This window comes from Stegodyphus dumicola, chromosome 7 (assembly GCF_044657685.1).
Source record: "Stegodyphus dumicola isolate Sdum_Otavi_A_Nest chromosome 7, ASM4465768v1".
NCBI lineage: Eukaryota > Metazoa > Arthropoda > Arachnida > Araneae > Eresidae > Stegodyphus > Stegodyphus dumicola.
The window spans coordinates 105,185,321-105,211,587 of NC_140774.1; the positions used below are offsets into that span (position 1 = coordinate 105,185,321).

The 26,267-nt window shown below is 32.3% G+C and overlaps 1 protein-coding gene across 2 annotated transcripts in view; it reads left to right on the forward strand.

Moving 5' to 3' along the window:
• LOC118195415 (uncharacterized) overlaps positions 1–26,267 on the forward strand; it is a 432,135-nt gene that overhangs the window by 327,820 nt on the left and 78,048 nt on the right. For both annotated transcript variants that reach the window (XM_085820678.1, XM_085820679.1), the window contains exons 26-31: positions 922–975; positions 4,215–4,268; positions 9,426–9,470; positions 12,123–12,176; positions 12,269–12,322; positions 13,579–13,641. In XM_085820678.1, coding sequence (XP_085676804.1) covers positions 922–975; positions 4,215–4,268; positions 9,426–9,470; positions 12,123–12,176; positions 12,269–12,322; positions 13,579–13,641 — 324 coding nt within the window. The remainder of the gene's footprint in view (positions 1–921; positions 976–4,214; positions 4,269–9,425; positions 9,471–12,122; positions 12,177–12,268; positions 12,323–13,578; positions 13,642–26,267) is intronic.

Genomic DNA, 26,267 nt, shown 5'->3' on the forward strand with positions numbered 1-26,267 from the left:
GACTTACTACTCAAATCTATATAAACTCTGAAATCAGCGAGTTTATTAATGAAAAGAAGCAGAAAGGAAAGAAATAAATTAAAATAACATTTCGTTAGTAAAACGTAAACATGCATACTAATGACTTATCGATAAATAATTGCCAGTATGAGTCATACTGTGTATTATAATATATGAGATATATTTCACTCCGACTTCTGTTCTCTCTCTATATATATGAAATGCATTTTCTCATACATTATGTGTGTTGTGCAGCCGGAGTAACAGGAATGAGACAAATTTTGGAATTATAAAGTGATACGTTTATTTTGGCAACCATCTCACAAGCGTTCCTCCTGTCCCTCTAGGAGAAGCCCTATTTATAGATATGTGTACTTCATGGTGCTCATCCAATCAGCGATATTAATTGAAATCACGATGTGCCTCTATCTCCTCATCAGAAGTGTTCTTAAGGACTTTATGTAATATGACAGATTTATGAGTTTGGCGATTTGGCGGGCGCCAACAGGTTAATATAATTTATAATAAAGTAATTTATTATAAGTAAGGATTTCGCCAAAATTTAGGAACAGGGATGCAATTTAGGTAGAGAATCGCCAACACATTATTAAGTAATATGATTAGAATTGAATTTAATCAATTGATTTAAAAATATCATTATATATATATATATATATATATATATATATTTAAGGGTTATTATTAGTGCTTGCTATAATAGAAATGGTGTAAATGTCTCTGGTAGTTAACATATTATCACATTTTCAGAAAATGTATTAGAAATTATTTTATTATTTAAATAAATAAATAATAAACCAATTAAATTATTACTTTCGTTTACTGATGTAATGGCATATGAATTTCCTTTCCCCCTTAGTATCTAAACTTGGTGAATAAATATTTATTTAATACTTTTTGTAGGGTCCACCAGGTCCTCCAGGTCCTGCCGGTGAGCCAGGAATTGATGGAGCTAAAGTACGTAATTTTTGTTTTTAAATTCATCTTATAAATTTAAATCAGTATCTCTCTCTATATAAAATTTTACTATTTATGCTAGCTTGACACGAATGCAGGATTAAGATGGTAAATACTACTACATGAGTGGATATAAACAGATTGAATGCAAATAATTTTTACGTTATTCATGCTGGATTGCGGATGAATTTTAGCATTACTCTGTATAATGCTGAAAACGTTAGTACAATAAATGTGAATCACATACAAATTAGAGTGAAACTAAAAACTTTATCTTTTTTTACTTGTAAATTTGAATACATAAATCTCTTTATAAACAGAGAAGGCAGATTTTTCTGTGTCGTCATAATAATGGCTATGAGAGATTAAATGCATTTTATCTGACTTCTATATAATACTAAGCAAACTAATTCTAAAATATCTATATATCATTTATCATTAAATGATTAAAAATTAAGTTATTAGCATATTTCCTGAAAAACTGATTCTAAAATATTAATATCTTACAAAATTTCCTGATTTGTGTTTATTGATTTGATATTTATTTAATTACGTTAAATTCTATCAATTATAAAGGATGATTAATGCATATATATGAAATAATTTAATTAGTAATAACATTAATCTCTTATATTTCCTTATTTTTTGCGTAATGGTCTCCTACCTTTCGGAAAAAAGTATGTAGTTTGAAAGAACCGACGTCTAACAAAGGCGAGGAAACTACTTCCTTCGTTTTTATGAGGCTTAAATTTTAAACTTCATGGGATCACAACATGCGCCCCACTTTGAGATGGAGAAGAGTATAACGAGCTCTTTTAAAGCCTAAATTATTCTACATAATATTCTCAAATACACTTTTTATATTTATCGATTTTTCATTAGGCGTAGCTGCATAGGAAACTTTTGTTATCAGGGTTATAATAAACGAAAACCACTACTACTAAACGAAATTCTGCAAAAAGGAATTTATCGAAAAGCTGATCAGTTGAATTCTAATCTCCATCATTTAAATATACAGTGAATGATTGATTTTGAAGATCCATAAATCATCACTAGATAATGTATTTAATGAGGCATATAAACATTTTTCAAACACCAGAGCTGTCATATAAACCTTTTTATACATCACGTAAGTTATGAACTTAACGTCTTAAATTCAAATCTAAGAAACTTAAGCCACAAGCTAATCTCAAAATTAGGAAACATATAGGAAATTAATGTTTCGGTGACCTCGCAGTTTACAGTAACGTAATTTATAACGCAAACTTTTTAAATTTAATTTACGGTTACCACATGATCTTTCATCAACAGAATGCGAAGTATATCGAATAAACTTTGCATCTAGTTGCTAACATTGTTCAGTGTTACTTAGAGAGGAATTAAGTTATTATGAAGTTTACGAAATATCCTTTCTGTAGGGATGGATACATGCGGGAGATAATGTATTTACCACTGAAACTGACATTGGGGGATCACTGGGGTAGTCTGTCTTCAAGCATTCGGTAATAAAAATCATAGGTCTGGATGACCATATGTACCAAAAGTGACAGCTTGCTACTGCATTGTTTCCAGAAGCTGGAAAGGTTTGTGTGCAGCAAGGTTAGTGTGCAGGAAAAGCAGTATTGGGTAAAGCTCGATCCTTAATGAATATCAATAAATCTAGGGCTTGTTTTTGCTTCCACGAATAATGCTGTTTTGTAACAGAATAATTTAATACTAGCATATCATACCGACAATAATCTCAGAGTCATGTAGTCAGGATTACAAGGTCCAAAGTCATCTAGAATAAATGATAATAATTTAACCACAATTTTATAGATTTATATGCCTTATCATTCGCTGTAAATGCACTTAAATACTTTACTGAAATGCATTTAGTAGCTTTGGGATAGCACTTTGTGTTCAAATTCTAATACGGTAACAGCTGTGTAGGTACAAGTAATTTAGTTAGCTCACATTTCCATAATAATAAATCGCTAACTAAATTCTAAAATGAATTATCACTATAAACATTTAGAACTATTTAGCAAACCGAAGTAAAATCATTTTAAATTTAGTTTATTTCACCATTTGTTAGGGTGTTAAATTAAAATATATAAAAGTAAAGTTGCCTATCAACTGGATCAGCTGTTTCGCAATTACTATAAATTCAACAAATAAATCCAACTAGGCTAGAAGCTACAGGCTTGCCTTGTCCGCAACAGAACTCAAACGTACCACTTACCAAAATCTAATCTAGATTCATCTGCAACGTCCACATCAAAACCAGCGTAACCGCGCAACACTTCACTCAGAACAGCAGTAGTAGACAATCATATACAGCTAGCTATACGTAATTCCTCAATCATTTTATAATAAAACTTCTTTCCATTCAAATCTACCGACATTATGGAACGGGAGAAGTTCGTGGCGAAGAACTCTCTGTGTCAGACTCTGTACCTCGCTCTTATTACAATGAATTTATAACGTAATTTATAACTTTGTTATAAAATAATCATATCGATAACCGTTTTCAATACATCAATATTTCAACTGTGCTTAAACTTTTATTTCACATTCTTCTGCCCTACTCGGCATAACTTCTTCAATTCCTGTGTAACATCTGTAGTGTTTTTTATAAGGTAATAGGAATGGCAGTCTTATAAAGGGATGACCGAAACTTATGATAATTATGAATGCAGTAATGTTTCATAACTGCATTTTATCTTAACTGTGAGGTTTCCCCCCTAAATGTCGGTTTCCATTGATAATAACGTATAACAGAAATATAACTTAAAATGTATATAGTGTATAAATAATATGTACGATCTAATATACATGTTATCCGTCTGTTTCTTACTAACTACAGTTTATAGCCGGTAGTTCTAACAGAGGCAAAAATTATACTAGGGTTCGTAAGTATGAGTTAACATCCTCCTGATTACGATTCTTGTAAATTTTGGTTATTTACACATGGTTTATTGAGGAATAAATCAAGATGTAATACTTCAATAATTGATTCTGTGACGCTAATTAATTCCTTTAATGACAACTAATAATCGAATAAATTTAAAATTGTTTTAAGAAAATGTATCAAAATACGTTAAACATATGAAAGAGGAAATTTGGATAAAAAATGGCTTGAAATATTACTTATTTAAATATTACTTTTAAATATTACCTCATTTTTATCACAATGGAATTGAAAATCATGATAAATTTTTATTATCATTATGTAACCTTTCTCTTATAATCATTAGGGTCCTCCAGGTCCACTTGGTCCTCCTGGAGCCTTGGGGCCTCAAGGACTTCCTGTAAGTATCTGAAACGTTCCAATAATATTTCTAGCTATTTAATATATCTGCTTTTAGTTAATGAGCGCAAAAGATCATACAAACGGATTTATACACAAGCAGTGTACGCAGTGTAATCAAAATAGAAGCTAATCCTGCGGACATATGTTGTATGATTTAAAGATAAATCAAGAGAATTTCATACTCATATTATGTATTTTTGAGTTCGTAAGGTAAAAATCTATTTTTGATATCTACAATTGCAATAACACACAATACGTGTACAAAGTTGTAGGATCAATTTTTGCACATTCCATTAAATCTGCCAAACAATTAGTGACATTTATTTTTGTGACACTTTATATTGCTTGTCCTAAAATAACGATTGTTTATGGATACAATTTTCTATGGAGTTAATTACTTGCTTCTGTCCAATGAAAATCTGCTGCCGTGAATTCTAAAACTGAACAAGTAATTTGATCCAAACAGCAGACATTAATTCTGATTTCTACAAATAACTTGTGGCTGAAGCATTTTGCTTATGAGATTGAAACAAAATGACATTCATCTGCTTGGATTAGAGAAGGTTTACAATAATAATAGAAATTCTGGTTTCAGAACATCGAACAAAGACTTTGTTAGGGACATTTTTATTGATATCAAGGAATGCGTTTCTGGTGTACAGACAGTGGCTTCCCATTTTATAAAGACGCAGTGGACGGACATCCTTTCGAAGATAACGTGTTAGGCTTGAACATTTCATTCTACTTATAGTAACTATTCTCTGCTACACGACAATGTGCATCACGAAGTTCCATTCCAGTGAAGGAATTTTTGGCAAAGAAAAGTATTATAGTTCTCAAAAACCTTCTTTATTTGCTATATTTGGCACCTGAAGACTAATTTCTCTTCCCTAAAAAGGTCTTACCTCAGAATTAATGTTGTTGTTGTTGCTGTAATTTATCTGTCTTGTCTGACAGTAACATCAGAACAAGCCTACGAAATCCATCGTTGCAGGGGATGCAAGATTGGGCAGGTCGTTGGCAAGAGCCTTGAGCATCACACAGGTGATTGTACAACTTTGCTCATTTCCTCTCCCAGTTTTGGAGAGTACTGTGGGGGGAACGGCTCCGACGGTCTCCCACCCCGCTTTCTCTACCATCAACCTCTCGAGAGGAATTTCCTCTCGCCCCGCTAACCACTATTCCGGTTGGGCGGCTCAGAAGTCATTACATTAATAACCTTGAAAAGATTCGTTAAGTCATAACCAAATACTTAAACTTTGAGTAAGTAATTCAATTAGCTGCATGAACATGCCAAAAATTGGTCAGACTCACAAGGATTTTATATTGAAGATTAAACAATAAGAATGTTGTTTTCATCAACTTTAGATTTTATATGAATTTAGTCCTAAAACGTTTTACGTGCATTTTGCATGCTTAACGTTTCTTACATTATTATATAAACAATTATTCCACTATTTCAACGCCTATGCCTGTATGCCTGTATTTGTTTATACGTGGATGTTACTGGAAAAAAAACAATGAAGCAGATAACTGTTATTATCTTTAATACTTAAATCACGCTGCGATAAAGTAATTTAGTACCGTTTGCCTTTCTCAACCGTTTGCCTGAAAGTAATCTCGCTTTTACCGTATATAAGCATTTATGCATTACATGTTTATTTATGGACATATACATCAATAAATGATGGAGATATTCTCTCGGTATTAGTTATTCATTTGATCTTACTTTTCCTGCATAAATATTTAACTTCACGTTTTCATACTTCTTAGATTGAATATTTCTACATTTAATATATATTTACTTAGAATGTGCTTTTCTTGTATATATAGTATATGCAAATATTCTTGCCGGTATGTTTAAAACCTTGTCAGAAGATCAACCATATTTTCCTTTCCTCTTTTGAAACCTATAAATATGTACATATGCTGAGTAAGTAACATTCTTAGAGCGCTACGAATGTTAGTTCAAGCTGCTCAGGGCCATTAACTGAGATATATTATCCGCATTAACTTGGACCATTAACTAAATACACCTTCTTCCCTGAATACGAAAATGAAAATTCTTCTATGATGAAGTGATATAGTAAGAGACATTTCACTTTTCTTCTACAGTTAAACTGTTGCTTTAAAAATTGCAAACTAAATCTTTTAAAAAAGGAGTTGACCGCAGTCCTTTTTATATTTAATTTAGACAAATATTTCCAGTTGTAGAACTTTTTTAAATAAGAGATTATTATGACACTATTGTGAACTTGAACTTGGGAAAGTTCAACATCAAACCTTTTAAGTTTCTAAATCTAATTTTTTAAACATAATTCTGAGGTGAAAAACGGCCCACCAGCGGCCGAGCGGTAAAGTCGCTGAACACTGGTAGTTCGGTCCGAGGTTCGAATCCCGCGAACGGGCTGGCTGCATGGGTGTTTTCGTGGTTTTCCCCATGTGTAACGTGCATACGAGCCAGTTTCCCTTAGAAAGTCCTCCACGAAAGGCATCCCTCCTCTTAGGCAGACAGCCCTAGTGTGCTTTGCCATAATTAAATACACCTGAGGTGAAAAACTGAAATACTAAATATTAATTCGCATCTTACATTCTATACATTTGCAACCAAAATGTGCGATGCAGGGGCATTTAATAACGTTATTTCCTTGCTTCTAATATGCAATATTTTTTTCATATAAATACGGCTAGAAGTGGCAATCGCGCCTCAGAATCCGCGGCATCTTCTTAAAATCCCATATTTTCCCCACATTACTCTATATTTCAGCATTATAATTTTTTATAATGTTCACTAAAACAATTACGTCATTACTTTTAATATATTGAATAAAATATTAGCTAGATACATTTAAACCTTCTTATTTCGTTCATTTTATATATTGTAGAATTAAAGAGTTTTGTTTGCTTTCTTTTGTTTTATTTTGATACTAAAACTAAGAACTGCACTTTTCAATTCATGCCGTCTTAGAATGAAATAAATACGATATTTTCATCATGAATCACCTTCGAAATTAATAGATTAAACTGTTCCATCCATTACAGAACTGATAATTGCCAAAGCGAGTAACGTTTATTTTGCAATTTCTTTTTAAATCTAAGTGAAGATGCTTCATATTTATTGTGTGATCTAAATCAGTAAATTTGCTCTCAAATATCTCTGCTAATTAACCGCTTGAAAATGTAAAGAATTTTAGTTTTGAGCTTACTAAGTGTGTAAATTTATTAAAGCTTAGCATTCTTATAGAGTATTATATTATTTATTTACAGGAGCATACAAAATCTTCATATCATCTTGGATAATATATAATTTTATTTTACTCATATATATTTATTTAAATAAAATAAAATTATATATCATGTGATATATAATTTTATTTTACTCATATTAGCTAATTTAGTCTGCAAAATTTAACATTACGATGGCTGAAGTATTATGCAATTAACTGTGGCGTTAGCATAATATAAGAGTCATGTGACAAGGATCAGTTTTGAAAAGACACAGTTTAGATTTATTATACACATGTTACTGTATTTAGGGCAACCAAATTAAATAGGAGACTTAAAGAGATATTATAAATTAACGTTAGGTTTTTATTTTACATTTCATTTATCTAGCACACATGCAAGATAAAAAGTATATAAATGAAAATTCTAAATTCTAAATTCTAATTTTAATTTGCGATAGTCCCTAAACTCTCTCTTTTATTCTGATTACTTCTCATTTCCATCCTGAAAATAGTAGCTGCTTATAATACCGATATGATTCATGAAATTGAATGATTATAATACATATCTTACTGGTAGTGTAATTAAAAGTTAGATGTTTAAAAATAGTAATTTGAAATTATGGTGAATGAATGCCTTAATTATGAGATGAATAATTTAAGGTAAATATTAGAATAAGTTTCAGATATTGCTTAATGTCTCAGAATTATTTAAAAATTTATATGATCGATTTGCAAATTAAAACTTATTATTGACCTTGTGTAAGTACCTGCGTCATTAGCTTTATGCAAGGATCATTATGACATGGATCAGTTTTGAAACAACGCAGTTTAGAGGTATTTGTTGTAAGCAGTTACTATTTTTAAGACGGCAAGCGTGTAGAGTTATTAGTTTTTTTTAAATAGTTTTTTAGACGTGAAAAATGTGACAAGCCCTCGCCTGGACTCGAACTCCGGTCTTCTTTTGCATTCGGAAAGGAAGGAGAAATTGCTTCATATACTCCCCCTTTTAAAGGGCGATTGGAGACTAGGGGACCCAATCGCCAAACCGACCCCCAACATTTTAGTTTGGGCGCCACAGTAGAGCCATTAAGTTTTTTTGAAGCAGAAGAGACGTGAGAATTGTGCTATGCCCTGACTGGGACTCGAACTCAGGACCTCTGGAACATACGTCGAGTGTGCTTTCAATTACACAACGAAGGGATGCGGAAGGGAAGCAGAAAACCCTTATAAGCGGAAATAACGAAACTAAAATAGAGAGTTAAGGGATTATTGCAAATTAAAGTTAGAACATTTATTTACATATTTGTATCTTACATACGTACACACGTAGACACACACATACACCAAAACCTGATACATATACATTTTTTATTTTAGAAATAAATATTCAACAAATTAAAATATTTTTACTTCTTGCAAGACTAGCTAGCATAAACATAATTACTACCTACTGATCATCCTTATGTATATTTTTACAACTGTTCTAATTTTATAAGTATTTATGTTCATTCAAAGGAAGTTCTTTGTAACTAGCTAATTAAATTGTTTTAAGTATAAAAAATAAATTTATAATTACTTTTTATCTTTTGAAGTAATAACATTTACATGATATCTGCAGCGTGGGTTTGTTAAACTAACTATGAATTGTTTAGCTTGATTCACTATTTCTAATGTATCATTTCTACTGCTTTTCTCCATCAACAATAATATAATTCCGCATTTCTAAATGAATGAACCAATTATTCCATATTATTTTCATAAAAAAAAGGAAACATATAAGCTTCGCATTCGTGTTTTTCCATAACTTTTTCAGCTAGTGATTTCTGTTTTGATCTATTACTCTTTCGACTATTGCTGCTCATTAGCTTAAGGGAAATGTCGTGTTCTAAGTACTGCATCATATTAATATTTTTTTATTGTTATTGCAGGGTCCCGCCGGACCGCAAGGCCCTCAAGGAATTGAAGGAGCGGAAGTAAGAATGTTTTTCCTTTCTTTGTTTGTATGGACTGGGAAACGTAATCTCGTAAAGATATATAGCCCGATTTATTGTTACCTGTATCTAGAAATCTATACCTTAGCTGAGAGGTTAGAAATATATAAATAAAGTATCAGATAAAAGCCATTCGTATTTATGGAGAATACTTATTTATAATTCGAGAAAAAATTTACTGTTAGCTCTTCATCAATGTGTAAAGTAAATATCGCAATCAAGCATGATGTTAGATATAAATATTATCTAAAATTATAATAAAAAGCAAAATGAGCGATATTTTATGCTCCTCGTATATACAAAAAGAATGGCAGATACAAAAAGAATATTTTTTAGGATTTTACTCAATGTATTTTAAATTTAAATTCAAATTACAAGAATGTATGTATGAACAACAATAGACTTGGAACCAAAACATCCACTATAGCAAAATGATACAACATTTGAATAACTCACCTTCCACAAGTTCGTTTTACGATTCCGTTTGTAATGATATAGACTGGTCAGTATTTGATAAATGAAAATATATCTCATAATAATGAGTTCTGATATGAATCCCAAGTAATATAGAGATATTTTGTGTACAGAGAATGAGGGTACGAGATATATGTTAGTATGAAGATTTTCGAGAAGAACTATTGGTATGAGAAAAAGATTGTAAAACCTGAAACTACTAATCCTTCAGGTTTCTAGATCCCGTGCGGTATTCTGTCTGCATTAATGACTGAAGTTTCTGATTAATGATATAACAGACTGCATAAAAATATCACACATCCATTTTCAAACCCATCATCCTTCACAAACTGTTGGGATACAGCAACAGCAAGAATACGAATGGATGGAAATTTTTTCGTAAAAAGATAATTCCGTGGGAATTTAAATTCATAACCAAAATCCAGAACGGCACAAAGGTATCAAAGTTATTAAAAATTGTTATATTTTAGGAATAAGGAACTGTCTTAGGTGCTTAAATTGTACATGTGTATAATAATGCCAAATTACTTATATGACTTCCATTTTTAAACAGATTTCTTCAAATTAATTTTAGAAATTGCGTGATTTATTAATGCTGAAATTCCTAAAACTACTCACTTGAGCAAAAATAATTTACAGAAAATACGCATAAGCGGGAGTATAAATTAAATTAATATAATTAATTCAAATGCATTTCTCTTACTATTTATTACAAACGAAGGTGTTTATAAAGAGATTGTATTGCTTCGAAAATCCCCTAATCATAGAGAAATGTGAAAAAATTAGTAATTGTTCCTAAATATTTAATTTAAGCAATACGAAATAAAATTTTCAGCTGGATTTTTTTTTTCTGTATCAGGCTGGATATCTAATAATTAACATATATGTTTCTGCAGCATATGCACAATTTTTTTTAGGCTTTAGTATAACTGTGTTGTTGTGACTAATCTCGCTTGTCTGATATCAGAGTATACTGCGAAATTCATCGGGGCAAGGAGGCAAGATTGCACCTGTCGTTGGCAAGATTCCCTGTCCATCATACAGGTGAATATACGACTTTGCTCAGTTCCGCCCCTCTCCAATTTTGAAATAGGGCACCTCGGAGGGATGGGTCCAAGGTTTTTCCATCTCTCTTCTCCTACCATAAACCTCTCGACAGGGCTTTCTGCTCGTCGCATGTTTAGAGTGTCCTCATGCCTCTCAGACCCTATACGTTTACAAACATCCACGCCATGTCCGGGATTCGAACCCGGGCACTTTGGCACGTCAGTCAAAGTAACTAACCACTATCTCAGTTGGTCGACCCTTTAATTATATTTAGTTAACCCCCACTCAGAAAAAACACTTGATAATTCAATCTTCTTTGGACTCTTTTTTTTTACACACAAATATTTATAAAATATACTTAAATTAATTCTCAAATATTTAATCATTTGCCTGTACATTAAAACACGTTCAGTAAAGTTTTGGAGGTATTTTTAAAAAGCACTAATTAGATACCCATTTTATACTTCTCACAACAGTTCTTCAAAAACTAAACGAAATAAAATCTTTCATCTAGAAAAAAAAAGTTCTAATTTAATGAGAATCGATTATTCTCGGAACCTGCAAGTAACTGAATATATTATACAGAATATTAAAATAAAATATATATTAAATACCACATATTCTGCACACATGCAGGAGTTTTTTCATTATTAAACTGTTTAGTTTTTACGGATTTCTTATCTGAATAAGGATTGCAGCTGTGTATTTATTATTAGCGCATCGTATTCTTCTAATTCATAAATATTCAATGCAAGCAGCAGTTTTACGACGGTATAATTTTTAAATAATGGAGTAACTAACTGGGCTGCGCAATGGCTATTTTCATGATTAAAACAACGCTTAGCAGGGAATAAAAATGTCTCCGTCTAATTTTCTTATCTTTGACTTCATTTCCTAAACCGACATATCACTTTTAAAATAAAATTTTCACATATTAAATAAATTACATCTACTATGCAAATTTTTTGAAGAATTCAAAATTTGAAATTGAAAGCAAAACGCTGTTAAATTAAAGCTAAATTTCTTTGGTTTATTCTAATTTATCAAACATAAAATAATAAATTAATTAATTAGATAATTATTTTTTTTTGCTTTTCTTTTCTTCTTATTCAGGGACCAAAAGGATCTAAAGGTGATGTCGGACCAAGAGGACCAGATGGATTACCAGTAAGAAAATCTCAGTTATTGTACAAAAGTAAACAATTCAATAAGCAGAATTGACTTTCCATATATTATTATATATTTTATCTACTTTTTAGGGAGAGCCTGGTATACCTGGGAAACCAGGTCCCTTTGGAAAGCCCGGACCAAAAGTATGATATTCTAGTTTCTAATTAAATATAAATACAGTGAAATCTTGGTTCACGAACTTGATTCTTTCCTAAACGCCGATATTTTTGTAAACCGAAATTATACTTCCTACAAAAATTCTTGCAAAACAGATTAATCCGTTCCTAAGCTAATAATGATGACTTTTTTAAAATTTGCAGCAATATTTTTTGAGTAAGTTCATAATTACCCCTAAGACAAGTAAAAAGATAAAACCGATACTAGAAAAATAAAATACACGATTTTTTTTTTAAATTTTATTTTACCGTACCCATAAGAAAGAAAGTGGACAACATAAGCGAAAATAAAAGGGAGACCTAATCATTATATGAAAAGTCCCCCTTCCATAAAAACATCAAGCAAATGTCTTTCTGGTGCAAGCTCTTTTAATCTTTGCTTTGTCTATTAGTGCTACTCAACCTTTCTTCAAATTCAAACAGCCTCCGCTTCAATCAGGATTTTTCTAATGTGGTTTGTTATTGTTGGTTGCCCCACTGAATATATTTATGCTGTAGTTTGCTATTGCTTTATTACAACAACATCATTGCATGAAATTTTGCACGTCAACCCATTCTGTACAAATTTCAGGGATCAAAGTACTAGGTTCATCTGCTCTTCCCTCTAAAGACACTTCCTCTACAATTGCGTATTGCTATTTGTGATGTTTTTCCAGTTATTTCTTTTTGAGCTTATTTTATGACCCCGTAGTAACCCTTCCATGTCTTCGTTTTTACGTCAGTGATAAAATATCATATATAAAACATTTTCTGCGTCAATGGCCGTCAAACCTCTGCCTAAAGACAGTTTGGTCTCCAGGTCATAGTCCTGTACGTCATTTAATACCAGGCTTGCGACATGAAAGACAAGCGAAATAAGGAAAACTTATCCTTATGAAATAAAGAAAAATATTAAAATAATGTTTCTAGAAATCTTGAGTGTTAATTTTGTATCAAATGTCACTCAAGTACCTTTAAATGTTACTTCTTGCCTACTTGAGTGTTCGTATGTCTAGATACAATTCGTGATCCGAGTTATTTTTTTCTAGATAATTTGTTCGTGAACCGATTTTCTCATAATGCGAGGTATTGGTGATCCGAGATTCCACTATAAACTTAAATGTAACTTCTTAATTGTATTATATTTCGTCTTCAATATGTAAACTTATCACATCTGTTTATTAATAACCTGGCTTCCTTTTGAAAATAGTTTTCGTTATTCAAAGCTTTTTAATTAATTTTAGGGTGATCAAGGCGACAAAGGACCTAGAGGACTTGAAGGAATAAGAGGCCCACCCGGCTCATCAGTAAGTATTATTTTATGTTTAATATTTATCTTCATAAAATTAATCTTTAATCACACGAAGTGGTTTTTTTCCTTTCTTTTTTTTACAGATTATAACATTGAGTTGTAGACTGACTGTGTAATTCATTTGTAACAATGCATGATATAAAATATAGTCGTTTGATTATTGAGAAAGAAAGCGGACGTCCATATATATTCATAGTATATGGATTCTACAGCCTAAAGCGTAATACGTGGTGATTTTGAGCTTCTTTTAAAGGTATCTTGAAGAAATCCACAGTTTCACATTTATAATTTTGATAAAATTTTAAATTTAGGAATAGGCCGTTAAAACATCAGAAGAAATATATTGCATTTGTTTCAGCCGTCAGGTGAAGTAATTTGTAATAGATAAATAAATTATATACATCAATTCTGGGCATGTATTAAAGTGCTTTTCTTGAAATTCTCTGAACGCCTCTCTAAGAAGACAATGAGCGGCTTTAGTGGTGGTTTTAGACATTTCTGAACGTAGTCCTGTTTGGTAAGATATTTATAGCTGATGACGATCCATTATTTGCACAAAGGATTCAGCCTATTCGAAGATTCCGGAGTCTGTTAAAGTAAAATGTTGCAGTAAATGAAATATAAATCGGTTTATTAATATTCGATTTACATTTCATTTAGTGCAATATTATATTAATATTAATAAAATTACGTTTTATATTAATAAAATTACGTTTCGTTTGGTATGATTTATTTTAATATGGAGAAGCTTTTGCGCACTATCTGCTTAACGGGAGAGATGCTTTCATTGAGGACTTTCTAAGGAAACTGGCTCGTATACACGTTACACATAGGAAAACCACGAAAACGCCCATGCAACCAGCCTGTTCGCCAGGATTCGAACCCGAACTACCAGTGTCCAGCAATTTCACCGTTAGGCTGCTGGTGAGCTAAAAAAAATTTCTAGTTAATGAAGTAAATGTAAAGCCAGGAATTTAACCAAAAAAACAGGTTTCTTGACTTTCTGTATTACTGTAAGTGGGTGCAATGATGCAAAATGGAAAATGGATCTTATGATTAAAGCAAATGTATCACAGAACTCTTATATTATTTGTTTTTTTTAGCAGTTTCAAAAGCACTAACTATGCTGCTTCCGTAAAATTCGTCCAATAAATGTTTGCATGATGCTCCTTTTTATTTAACCTCTTCTTTATTATCTACAACAATGTGAACATCATAAAAAAATAATTATCCTGCCAACTTCGTTTTAGAAAAAGCGCAAGCAACACCTTCAATAACTTTCAGTTTTCCAAATTTTAAAGCTTTAATTTTTTTGTTTTTGTTTTATAGACGTCTTAATTTACACTTATTCAAGCACCTTAATGCAAAGTCAATGATTTAAGATTCAGAAAACAAAAAATAAACAATGCAAACGTACATTCACTAAAATGTCATTTTCGAATTAACTATAACCGAATGAATGAAGAACAGAAAAAGGTTCTAAACAGTTTAAGAATGTGAGGAAGGACGTGTCTTTACCATTAACCTAAATGAAGTCCACATGAAGTATTACATTATACTAAGAAACGATACAATAAGTAATTCAGGAATGATTGTTTTGTATAAAAATACTTTTGTTGCTCTAGTAAAAGTTGAAAATATAGTTTCTTGATTTTTATAGCATATAAAATAGTTCCGCTAAATTATGCTTTGTGGTAACTGAGGTTATAATATATTTCATTAAAAAATGGAATAAAGGATATACGTTTCAGAGAAAATTGTTATATTTGTCGATGTTGATGCTTATGTTTCCAGAAGTAGTGATCATTTTCAGTGGCGGTCTTATACTGGAGTGGTAAGGAGGAACAAAAACCCAACGAAAAAATCGCCCTGAAGAAAATCGCTCTCAAAATAGATAGCGTTCTAGAAATCTCTATCTGATAGTCTTCAAAATGTAATTTTAAATCTACGATAAATTTAGTTTGCTTTTATGCATAATTTGAAATATTGTTATGTTTTAAATACGTTTCAAATTTTCATCTATTAAACAACAGAATATATTTATTGTTTAAAAATTAAACTGTTATTTTGTATAATGTGGAAGTATAATAATATTAGATTTATTCTTTTTCAAATGGTTAAAATACAGTTATAGTTTTTAAACACCAGATTATTGCTTACAAAGGAAACTTTAACGTAAAAGCTTTTTAAGCCTCAGCCATAGCTAGAGAAAATTTCTATAAAGTTAGTTTACCATTCACTAATTTTCAGAAAGTTTTGAAAGCTATAAAACTTTCTTTCTCAAGCAAACATCAATTTGCTTAGGTTATACCACCAAAAATCTATATTTTTTACTTACTTAAAAAAAGATTTTTTAAATCTTTTCAGGACATGATTTAAAAATGAGCCAGAAAGGAATTATTTAGTAGTCCAAGATAGATTCCATGTTACTGTCATAAAAATGTAGTACGAGAATTTTGGATGATTCTCGGATTGGATGTATGTTTTATAACACTCAGTTAGTTGTTTTCCAATAAACGAATTTTAGAATAGTAGGTACACAAATAATCTAAAGCTGGTGGGCTAAAATAAAAACGTTAAAAACATCTAGTAAATAAATAGGTATTCTCAAGCACTAGTAATTAAAATGTTTTCATAAACAACAATTATATATATGTAATAAATTATGGATAATGAAATAATATAAGCATTAAACTCATTGGGCGTTTATAGTATTGAAATTATCCATTGATTAAAGCAGACAATTTATTTAGAATTTCATACGCACTTTCTATTTCACAAAACCGAATAGCGTACAGAGTAGAGTTTTTCAAACAGCTTATGCAAAAGGATATCTCAACAATGGTTAGCTTACGAGGTTTCGTATTAAGAAGATAATTCGTTCAACTGCAGTCATGCTAATCACTTGCTATCTTTGAAAGAATGAACCGAAATTCAAATTTCCACATGGAGCATGTTGTTAAAAAATATTTGTTTAACTTAATTTTACTATGTTGGATGCCGTAATTAATCATATTGAGAAATGCTGTAAATTAGAAAATTTGCAAAGCATTTATTTCATTATTATTATTTAATACTTGGGGATATTCCGTCGTGCGAGCAATAACCCTATAAATGAGTGATACATTATAATATTTTCCTTATTTGCGTAAATTGTTGGGACCACTGAAGAAACGCCATTCATTTCTAAACATAGTTTTTATGTTAACTTAAATCGGGGAGGGTAACACAGATTAATGCTTTAACTTGAATATAAGTTCATACCGTATTTGACGGCATATAAGACGCACCCGTATTTAGAGGGCCACACACAAGGAAAAAAAGTTTCAATAGCGTGGTTTCTTTTAGTTCTCACGTTTCGTAAAAGCCAAATAAACAATTATTGAATGCAATTACCTTCACGTATAAGACGCAGGTAACATTTTTGAGGCCAAATTTAGGAAAAGTAAGTGCGTCTTATATGCCGTCAAATACGGTATATGTTGGACAGTTGTCAATCACTTGAGGAAAATTAACAACGTTTTCAGCGACAAACAATTCAGATTTAAAGAGAAGTTACATTAATACTACCAATAACAATGACAATGTTCCGCTTCTTAGCATGCCTTCGTGGCGTGATGGTCAGCACCCTCGGCGCGTCTTCGAGAAGTCCGAGGTTCAAGTCCCGGTGAGGGCATTGCCCATTTTTCATCTTTCCTGCCAGGAAATAAACTAATGTCTCTACAGTGGAATCCGAACTAAAATGTGGCGGATGATGATTCTCCACCACCAGAATTTGTCAACCGGGTTTCATAATTCCCAGTCGCCCTTTAAAAGGGAAAGTATATAATGTATTCCTCCCGCCTTCTTAGTGTAATGGTCAGCACGCTTGGCACGCATTCGAGAGGTCCGAGGTTCGAGTTCCGGCGAGGGCATTGCTCGTTTTTCATCTCTTCTGCCAGGAAATAACCTAATCTCTGTACAAAGTAAATTAACAAATAAATAAAAATAAGAAATTTTAAAAATGAAAATATAAAAAGCCATCGCGGGGCAACAATTATACGAGGTGTACTTAAAATTTTTGAGTAACGTAATCATATAATGCTAAGAAAAGTTGTGCATGTTCATTTTTCGCATGCGAATTTGTAAATTAGAGCATTATAATTCTGACAGAACGTAAGACTTTTTTTGTATTACAAAAAAATTAATGCAGAAGAATCAATGTCAAATAATCATTTACAGAAAGGATCATATTCAGAATTTTATATGCAACGAAATTTAGTTTGAATGTAATTTGGCGTGACACTTTTTGATGTTGTTTTCTTTGATTGAAAATTATGTAATGTTCAAAATGTTTTCCAAAACAAGTTTTTCTCGTTTCAATTTGGACTTTTGGATGTGTGGATGACTCTTGAACGATTTAGATGTTGAAGAATTGTTAGTGAAATAAAACAAATATTGCTAGGAACTTTTTCTGTACTTAATCACATAAATATATAAATTCCGGATTATTCCTATAAGAACCACGTGACCGAAGCTTCCATGTAAACAAAATATATGTAAGTCTCTAATAAATCATACTGGATCGAATGTAAAGTAATAAACAGAGGTGCGTTATTCCACAGAATGTTTACTGACGAACACCAAAGACGAACTGATACGTATACATAATTATGACATCACAGTTTCTTTTTACAAACACTACCGCCATCTATTGACAATCTAAGGATACATAATCCTAAACTTAACACTCCCCCCCCCATGCATCCGTTAATGGATGCATCAATTTTACTGAACTTCAAGATTATGTCTTTCAGTTGGTCTTCTAACAACACCCTTATGCAACTGAATCTCACAAGATCTAATTCTATCATCTCTTCCATGAAATAATTCCTTAATCCTACCTATCTTCCAGTTACAGCGTTTCCCATTATCTTCTCGTACAAGTACATCATCATTAATTTTAAACACGGGAGAATTCTTTGGAGTTTTTGAAAACATGACTGATCTTAATTCTAACAAATATTCTTTATAAAACCTTTTTCAAAAATGCTTTAATATTAATTGTCTATGCTTCCATCATTTAATCAACTGAGATCTTGTAGATTCTAGTTTAGATTCAGGTGAAGGTAAAACAGTCAATCTAGATCCAGTTAAAAAATGAGATGGTGAAAGAGGATCAGGTTCATTTGGTTCATTGTATACATAAGTTATAGGTCTAGAATCAATAACAGCTTCAACTTCAACTAAAACTGTACACAGTTCTTCATAATATAAAGAAGCTTTACCTAAGATACGTTTTAAACAAGTTTTTACAGATCTTCCCAAACGTTCCCAGAATCCGCCCCACCAAGGAGCACCTTCTACAATAAATTTCCATTCAAACCTATTTTTAACCAAGGAAATTTAGAACCTTTTCATCATTACATAATGTATACAAATATTTTAATTCACGATCAGCAGTTTTAAAGGTTTTAGCATCATCAGAATAAATAACTCTACAAATACCCCTACGTGCAAAAAATCTACGTAAGGCTTGAATGAAACACTCTGTACTTAAATTTGATAACAATTCTAAATGGTCTCCTCGAGTTACTTCACAGGTAAACAATGAAATATACACTTTTGTTCTATCCTTTAAATACAAAGGGCCAGCGAAATCTATGCCACTTACCTCAAATGGTTGAGCTTTCTCCACTCGGTCAGCAGGAAGAGGAGCCGATATCTCGTGTCCAGCTTAAGCATCATATTTTTTACAAAATCTACAATCATGTAACACAGATTTTATAAAACGTCTAGCTTTTAAAATCCAAAATCCTCTTAGTTGCACTAAAGTTTCATTTACACCAACCACTATGAAGTACCTTTTCATGACAATTCAAAATAATTAAACGAGAAAAATAATTATTTGGTAATATTACAGGCTGAATTTCATCGACATCTAATGATGATTTTACTAATCTACTTCCAACTCTTAAACAACCTTTTTCATCCATTACTGGATTTAACCCAAACAATTTGGAATTATGAGGCAATGATTTTTTACATTTAACATCATTCAATTCTGCAAAAAAATACTCACCTTGTGATAAGATAATACAATAACACATACACATTACATATTTCATTTTTGGTCACAGGACCAATCACTCTATTCTGTGACTTTAAATTATTAATGAATCTAAATACATATTACGTGACTCTTAAAAGTTTTCCTAAGTCACTAAACTTTTCTATTTTTAACACAGGTTGTTGAACACTGCTAGTAACTTGAGTCACAACTCTTTCTTCAACACTATCTACTATGTTACAATGCTCGTTCACTTTAGGCCAATTTATTTCATCTTGATGAAGCCATGGAGGTCCATGCCACCACACTTGATCTACTACAACATCACTCACTTTAACACAGAGTGTGATTTTATCGGCCGGATTATCTGAGCCAGGACAATGATGCCACATACTCGGGGATGCTTTGTCTTGAATTTCGGACACTCGATTTTGTACGAATGTTTTTCGTCGCCGTGGTGAGTTCTTTATCCAATGAAGCACAATAAGAGAATCTGTCCATAAATGAATCTTAGCTTGATGAAAATGCACACGGACTGTAGTTAAGAGTCTTGCACCTAACACTGCTGCCATAAGCTCGAGTCTTGGTAAAGATGATTTTTTCAGGGGTGCCACTCTGCTCTTGGCGATCACTAAACTTGCTCCAGAATATTTTAAGCTACGGAATTTCACATACACTGCTGCGGCGTAAGCATTTTGAGATGAATCACAAAAGCAATGTAGTTCTAGTGCTTCAGGCGTTTCATCAACATCACGAAAATACCCAAGAGGTATCTGGATATTAGGTTGATCACATAGTTGCCTACACCATTTGTTCCCCTTGTCTTGCAATTCTGGTGGTATAATTTAATCCCAATCAACACCTTTCAGCTATAAATCCTGAAACAGAACTTTTGCTTGAATAACATATGGAGCAAGAAACCCAACAGGATCGAAGATTTTTGAAGCGGCTTTTAAAACACAACGTTTTGTTTGGTCATTTGACTGAATGAAATCAATAACGTCTTGTGCATTAAAACAGAAGATATCCTTAATTGTATCCCATTGAAGTCCAAGAATCTTTGAGGGGGAATCACAGTCAGGCAATTTAAAGCTGACGAAGTTGTCACTTGATTTATACTGGTTTTTTACAGTATCCGAATTAGAATTCCATTTGGTCAAAGTCATTGATGCCTTTTCATTATATCATTGGTTTCATGATATATTTCTATAGCTTCCTCCTTCGTATCTGATCCACAAATAAAATCGTCAACATACATGAAGTTTTCTAACATTTCTACAGTTATGGGATAGATGTTTTCAAATTTCTTTAAATGATGCTTAATGCAAGCGCTCAGCAAAAATGGACTAAATTTTGCTCCAAAAATTACACGACACATCCGATAAACTTGAATTCTCAGATTGCTCAAACTTGAATTCTCATCAATGTACAAAAATCGCATTGAATCTCGATCTTCAGGTGCAACAGAAATTTGCAAAAACGCCTTCTCAATATCTGACGTAAATGCAATTCGATGAAGTCGAAAATTTATTAAAACTTTAAAAAGTTCAGGAAGAAGATTTGGTCCTTGTAGTAAATTATCATTTAGAGATTCATGATTTTTTTCCTTTGAAGAGGCATCATAAACAATGCGAAGTATTGTAGAATTATGATCTTCACGGATGACAGCAGGGTGAGGTATGTAGTAAGTTCGTCTCCCAGATGGAAAAACAAGATCGGCCTTTTCTATGATTTCTTCCTTAATCTGATAGTCAATCACTTCTTTATATTGCGCATAAAAGTTCAAGTTTGATTTAAATTGTTCGATCAGATTTAAAAATCGTCTTTCAGCATTCTTAAAATTGTCTCTTAAAGTCGCATTCTGATCTTTCCATGGAAGTCTTATTTCGTATCTATCACTCTCTTGTGTAATCGAGTTGTTAAATATTTGCAACGCCATTTCATTTTGTTCTTCGTCAGAAATATTTTTAACTCCTATAGATTCAATATCCCAACACGATTCAACGCTCGTTTAAACACGCATCATGGATTTCAAAGTCTGATGAAGAAAATTTGCCTTGTATACACCACCGAAAAAAGTTTTCCATCGCTACGGCATTTCTGTTTATCCTTTTTATTTCTTCGCTTGCTATTTTCCACATACTGTCCGCGCCGATTAAAATGAAAATATGACTCATTCCATCGGCGCCGCAGCAGTCTGTCAAAGTGATGCCGAACGCTTGGAGGTTGGATTTCATTTCTACATCTGGTACCCGTATATCGGCATTTGTTATGACTGGTACTTCAATGAGATTTATGGATTTTTCAGGGTCATTAATATTTCGGAGCGTAAGTTCAACTTTCTTTCGACGCCAATGTTTCCCGTTCTTTCCACCGAAGGTATGCAGATTTAAAACAGTTTCTCATTTCACTGGTAACTGTAATTTTCTTGATAAATCTTCTCGAATTGCAGAGATTTGGCTACCGCTGTCAAGAAGACACCTCACAATAAAATTCTTATTTCTGCCCTCAGCCACAGCATACACCGTTTGAAGCATAATATTAGATCCGGTTTTGGCAGAAGAATTTTGAACAATTTCCGCCGATGTTTCGGTTTCCTTATTTTTTACACTGGAGACAGCTGATGCGAGATTTAGACACACACTTTCATTATATTTACCGCGGCACGTTTTGCAGAAAAACTGTTTGTTCTTACAGTTGATAGCTAAATGTTTACATCCAAAACACAGAAAACATTTTCCCGTACGTTTCAATATGTTGCGTTTCTCTTCAGAATTCACCTCAATACATTTATATTTCGTATGATCTTCTTTGTCACAAAATATACATTTGTATCCAATTGTTGATAAAGCTGAAGCAGTCGGAACTTTCGGCTTATAATTCGGATAAGCTTTCATGCGTTGTTCATTTTCACGAATGTATGGTTTATGATTCGCCTTTCGCAGAGATCATTAAACTTGCAGCTTCTCGACAGTTAACTTCCTTTTTTAAGAATTCTATAAGTTCTTTTATATCAAATCCTGCTTCCAATTTTCGACTTCGATTAAATTCCAAATTTAATTTCTCTGGAAATTTCTGCAAAATGATAGGACAGAGAATATTTCCATAACTTCCAGAAGTAACGTTTAACGATTCTGAACTTCGAATGTTGACTTCGCATTCATCGTACAGCTTACGCAGTGCTTTAACATTTGAAATGTTCCCCACTGGTTCAAGAGATAATAATTTATTCATATGCGAAGTGATAACAACATCTTGTCTTCCAAAACGTTCTTTCAATATTTCTATTGCGGAATCATAATTCTGGTCACTTAAAGCGAACCCGGAAATGGCAGCTAAAGCATTACCGCCAAGTAAGGATTTTAGGTACGCAAATTTTTCAGTTTTTCTCAATCCACTATGATTGTGAATTGTATTTTCGAACTGGTTCCAAAAGTCCAACCATTTACGCGAATCTCCGTAATAAGTTCCGATTTGCAGACGTGGTAACTTCACTGTTTTCGCTTCAGCTGGAAGTATAACATTAGCCGTTTCGTTCTGATGAACTGTTCTAGAAGATTTCGAATTCTTTTTCAAAAATCGTTGCATCTTTTCTCTCCATATAACAGTTTTATCCTGGTATTCTTGACTTAAAGTAACTTCATTTTCAATCTCCTCCGAAGTTACTTTCGTTTCTATTTCTGAATCTAAACTTTTCAGTTCGTTGATTTTCTCAATTAACTGTTCATATAAATCCTCGATTATCTCAATTTTCTCATTTAGCGGAATATTAATTGCTAAATTCGTTTCGACTTCGGTAATCAGTTTCATAGTTAATTGTCTAACAACCGATCGTTTCTTTTGCAAATTTTCAAGAACGCCCTCCATTTTCGAACTATTCAGTCTGTCGATTTTCTGGTTTGTAAAAATCCCGAGTTTCGGCACCATAAACAAAATATATGTAAGTCTCTAATAAATGAGACTGGATCGAATGTAAAGTAATAAACAGAGGAGCGTTGTTCCACAGAACGTTTATTGACGAACTGATACATATACATAATTATGACATCACAGTTTCGTTTTCAAACACTACCGCCATCTATTGGCAATCTAAGGATACATAATCCTAAACTTAACACCATGGTCTGAAATCCTATCCGTTTCATTTGGAACCAGAAGTTTACGATCGGTTATTCAAGAGATATTTGAAAAATACTCTATATATCATTAAAAGTTTCAGCGTCGTGTCGTTCCACAAGCTCAAAGCTGTAAATTTTTACTCTTTCTTCCCGTTACAGATTAATACGTATAAAGGTATTTATAAAACAAAAATGTCGGAAGGAAAGGGAAAATATTGTCTGCATAATGTCTGTCTGGAAATACGCGCCAAAAAGGGCATCATTGAAAATAAAATTAAAATGGAGTGAAAATATTCAAGAAAGAATGAAATGAAAGTAAACGGAACATATTTCCTCTTTAATTAATACTTTAGGGAGTGGATGCATCACGTATAAGACATTTATTTTTATATGGAACATTACACGACGTAAATGAATTTCTTAGAATGATTTCACGGTGATTTAAATAAACCTTCTCCCATGGGAGCATTGTATTAACTAACATCCATAGATATAAAAAGAAATTCAGACAAAATCGAATGTTTCTTGTATCATAAGTAGATGCATTTAACAGGTATTATAAAGTTAATTTATTAGAAAAATGGTATGAGTCAATTTCTTGACAAAACATTTATAATTTACCGTAAATTATTTTATTCATTATTACTGCAATTTATAATCTGAAGCTTCTATTTTAAAATAGGATGTACCAGTGGTCGAGAGGTTAAGTCACTGAACCCTTGTAGTTCGGTCCCGGGTTCGAATTTAGACAAACGGACTGGCTGCTCGTAGTTTTCTGCATGTGTATTATATATATTAGTCAGTTTCCTTTAGACAGATAATTCTAGAATTCTTTACACTAATTAAGCCAATCTAATCCATTTCTAGTCTAAATCATCTCTGCTTTGTTCAATTATAAAAGTTTTAGTAAGTAAAATGTCATAATCGTATTTTATGAAAGCTCACAGAACCTCGTTTTCCATTGTCCAATTAAACGCTATAGTAAGATAAGGAGGGAAAGTGATGCACGTGATACAGTAATACTTGCCAAGTAATAAAAGAATCTATGAGTTTACAAAATATCGCTGGACGATATTCTAAATTTGTCACAAACTACATAGAAGCGATCTTCAGGATTTGAAAATATCTGGAAAACTTCTGAACCCCTTATATTTAAAAATATATAAAATGATATTTCAATTATTCACTTGAACTGATTTTCAAATGTTAAGCAAACGACGGTAAAATTTAAAAAAAGGGGGGATGATGCATTGATTTATGTGATATTGCACATGTGAAGGTATGAAATGTGTTCGTACATAATAGCAAACAAGCTTTATGTTTTAAAATGAAAACAATATTTAATTTTTGTAAATTGTGTGATGACGTCACATTATGATTCATTATAAAATTTACGTTAAAGTTAAAAACAAGCAAACAAAACTTACATCAATAAGTTATGCAACCACCTCGGACCTTCACTTTACAGCTATTGCCCCTGCTTTCATTGAGGTGATCAACCATCCCACACGTTACCAATGACCATTCCTCCATTAGGGCAATTTCCAAACATCTAAGACTGACTGGAGGAGAAACCTATGCAAAGACAGCTCGCCCGAAAGCATCCTTGTAGATTTTGGATGAGATTAAGGTCGGGAGAATAAGGCGGCTACTACGTACGAGAAAGAATTTCATTCTGCAGGTAGTTCAGTAACTCTCACCTATTACGTGAATTAAAAGTTGGTTAATTATTGACATCTTACCTTCCATCATAATTTTTCCTTTCAGTAAGAGATGGTATGGTAGCTGCTGCAGAGAGAAGATGTAGTTGAGTTCAAATGCTGGTTTTGGTTCACTTAAAAATTAACAGCATTTACAAACGATCCTCTATTTAGGAACCCTTCGCTTTAGTTGAAACTCCCCACTTATGAGCACTTCCTGAATCTTTGGATCTTCGCAAAAAGAAATCAGTGCACTCCCATTTAATGGAAAACTACCCGGTAACTAACAAACTTTTTAGCCCATGAATGTCCGCTGACGAGATGTTTGAATATATTTGTTTTCTACGGGCTGTCAAATCCAGACCTTCATTATCTGAGCCTGAGCGATGTGGGAGTACTCCATTACATTTCGTTTAATAAATGATGTATGTAAGTCTTTACTTAAAAATAACTATTTTTTCTCCTAATTTATATTCAGAACGTAAAACAACGACCCTCTCTCAAATAGTTCATTTTATACTACTATCTAATTACTTCAATTGATACAATCTATTCTTATACTACACACGGTGTTCACTTACTTGGCATATGATCATATTTGGTAAAGTTCGCACTGTTTGTAAACAAGTTATTATGAATATTTTCATTGTTTTTCATCAATGGAAATCAATTATTCTATCCACATTAATCAACTATTCATCCACATTGCCATTTAAATTAATGGAAATGTGGGTAAATCTGGAAACTTTACCAG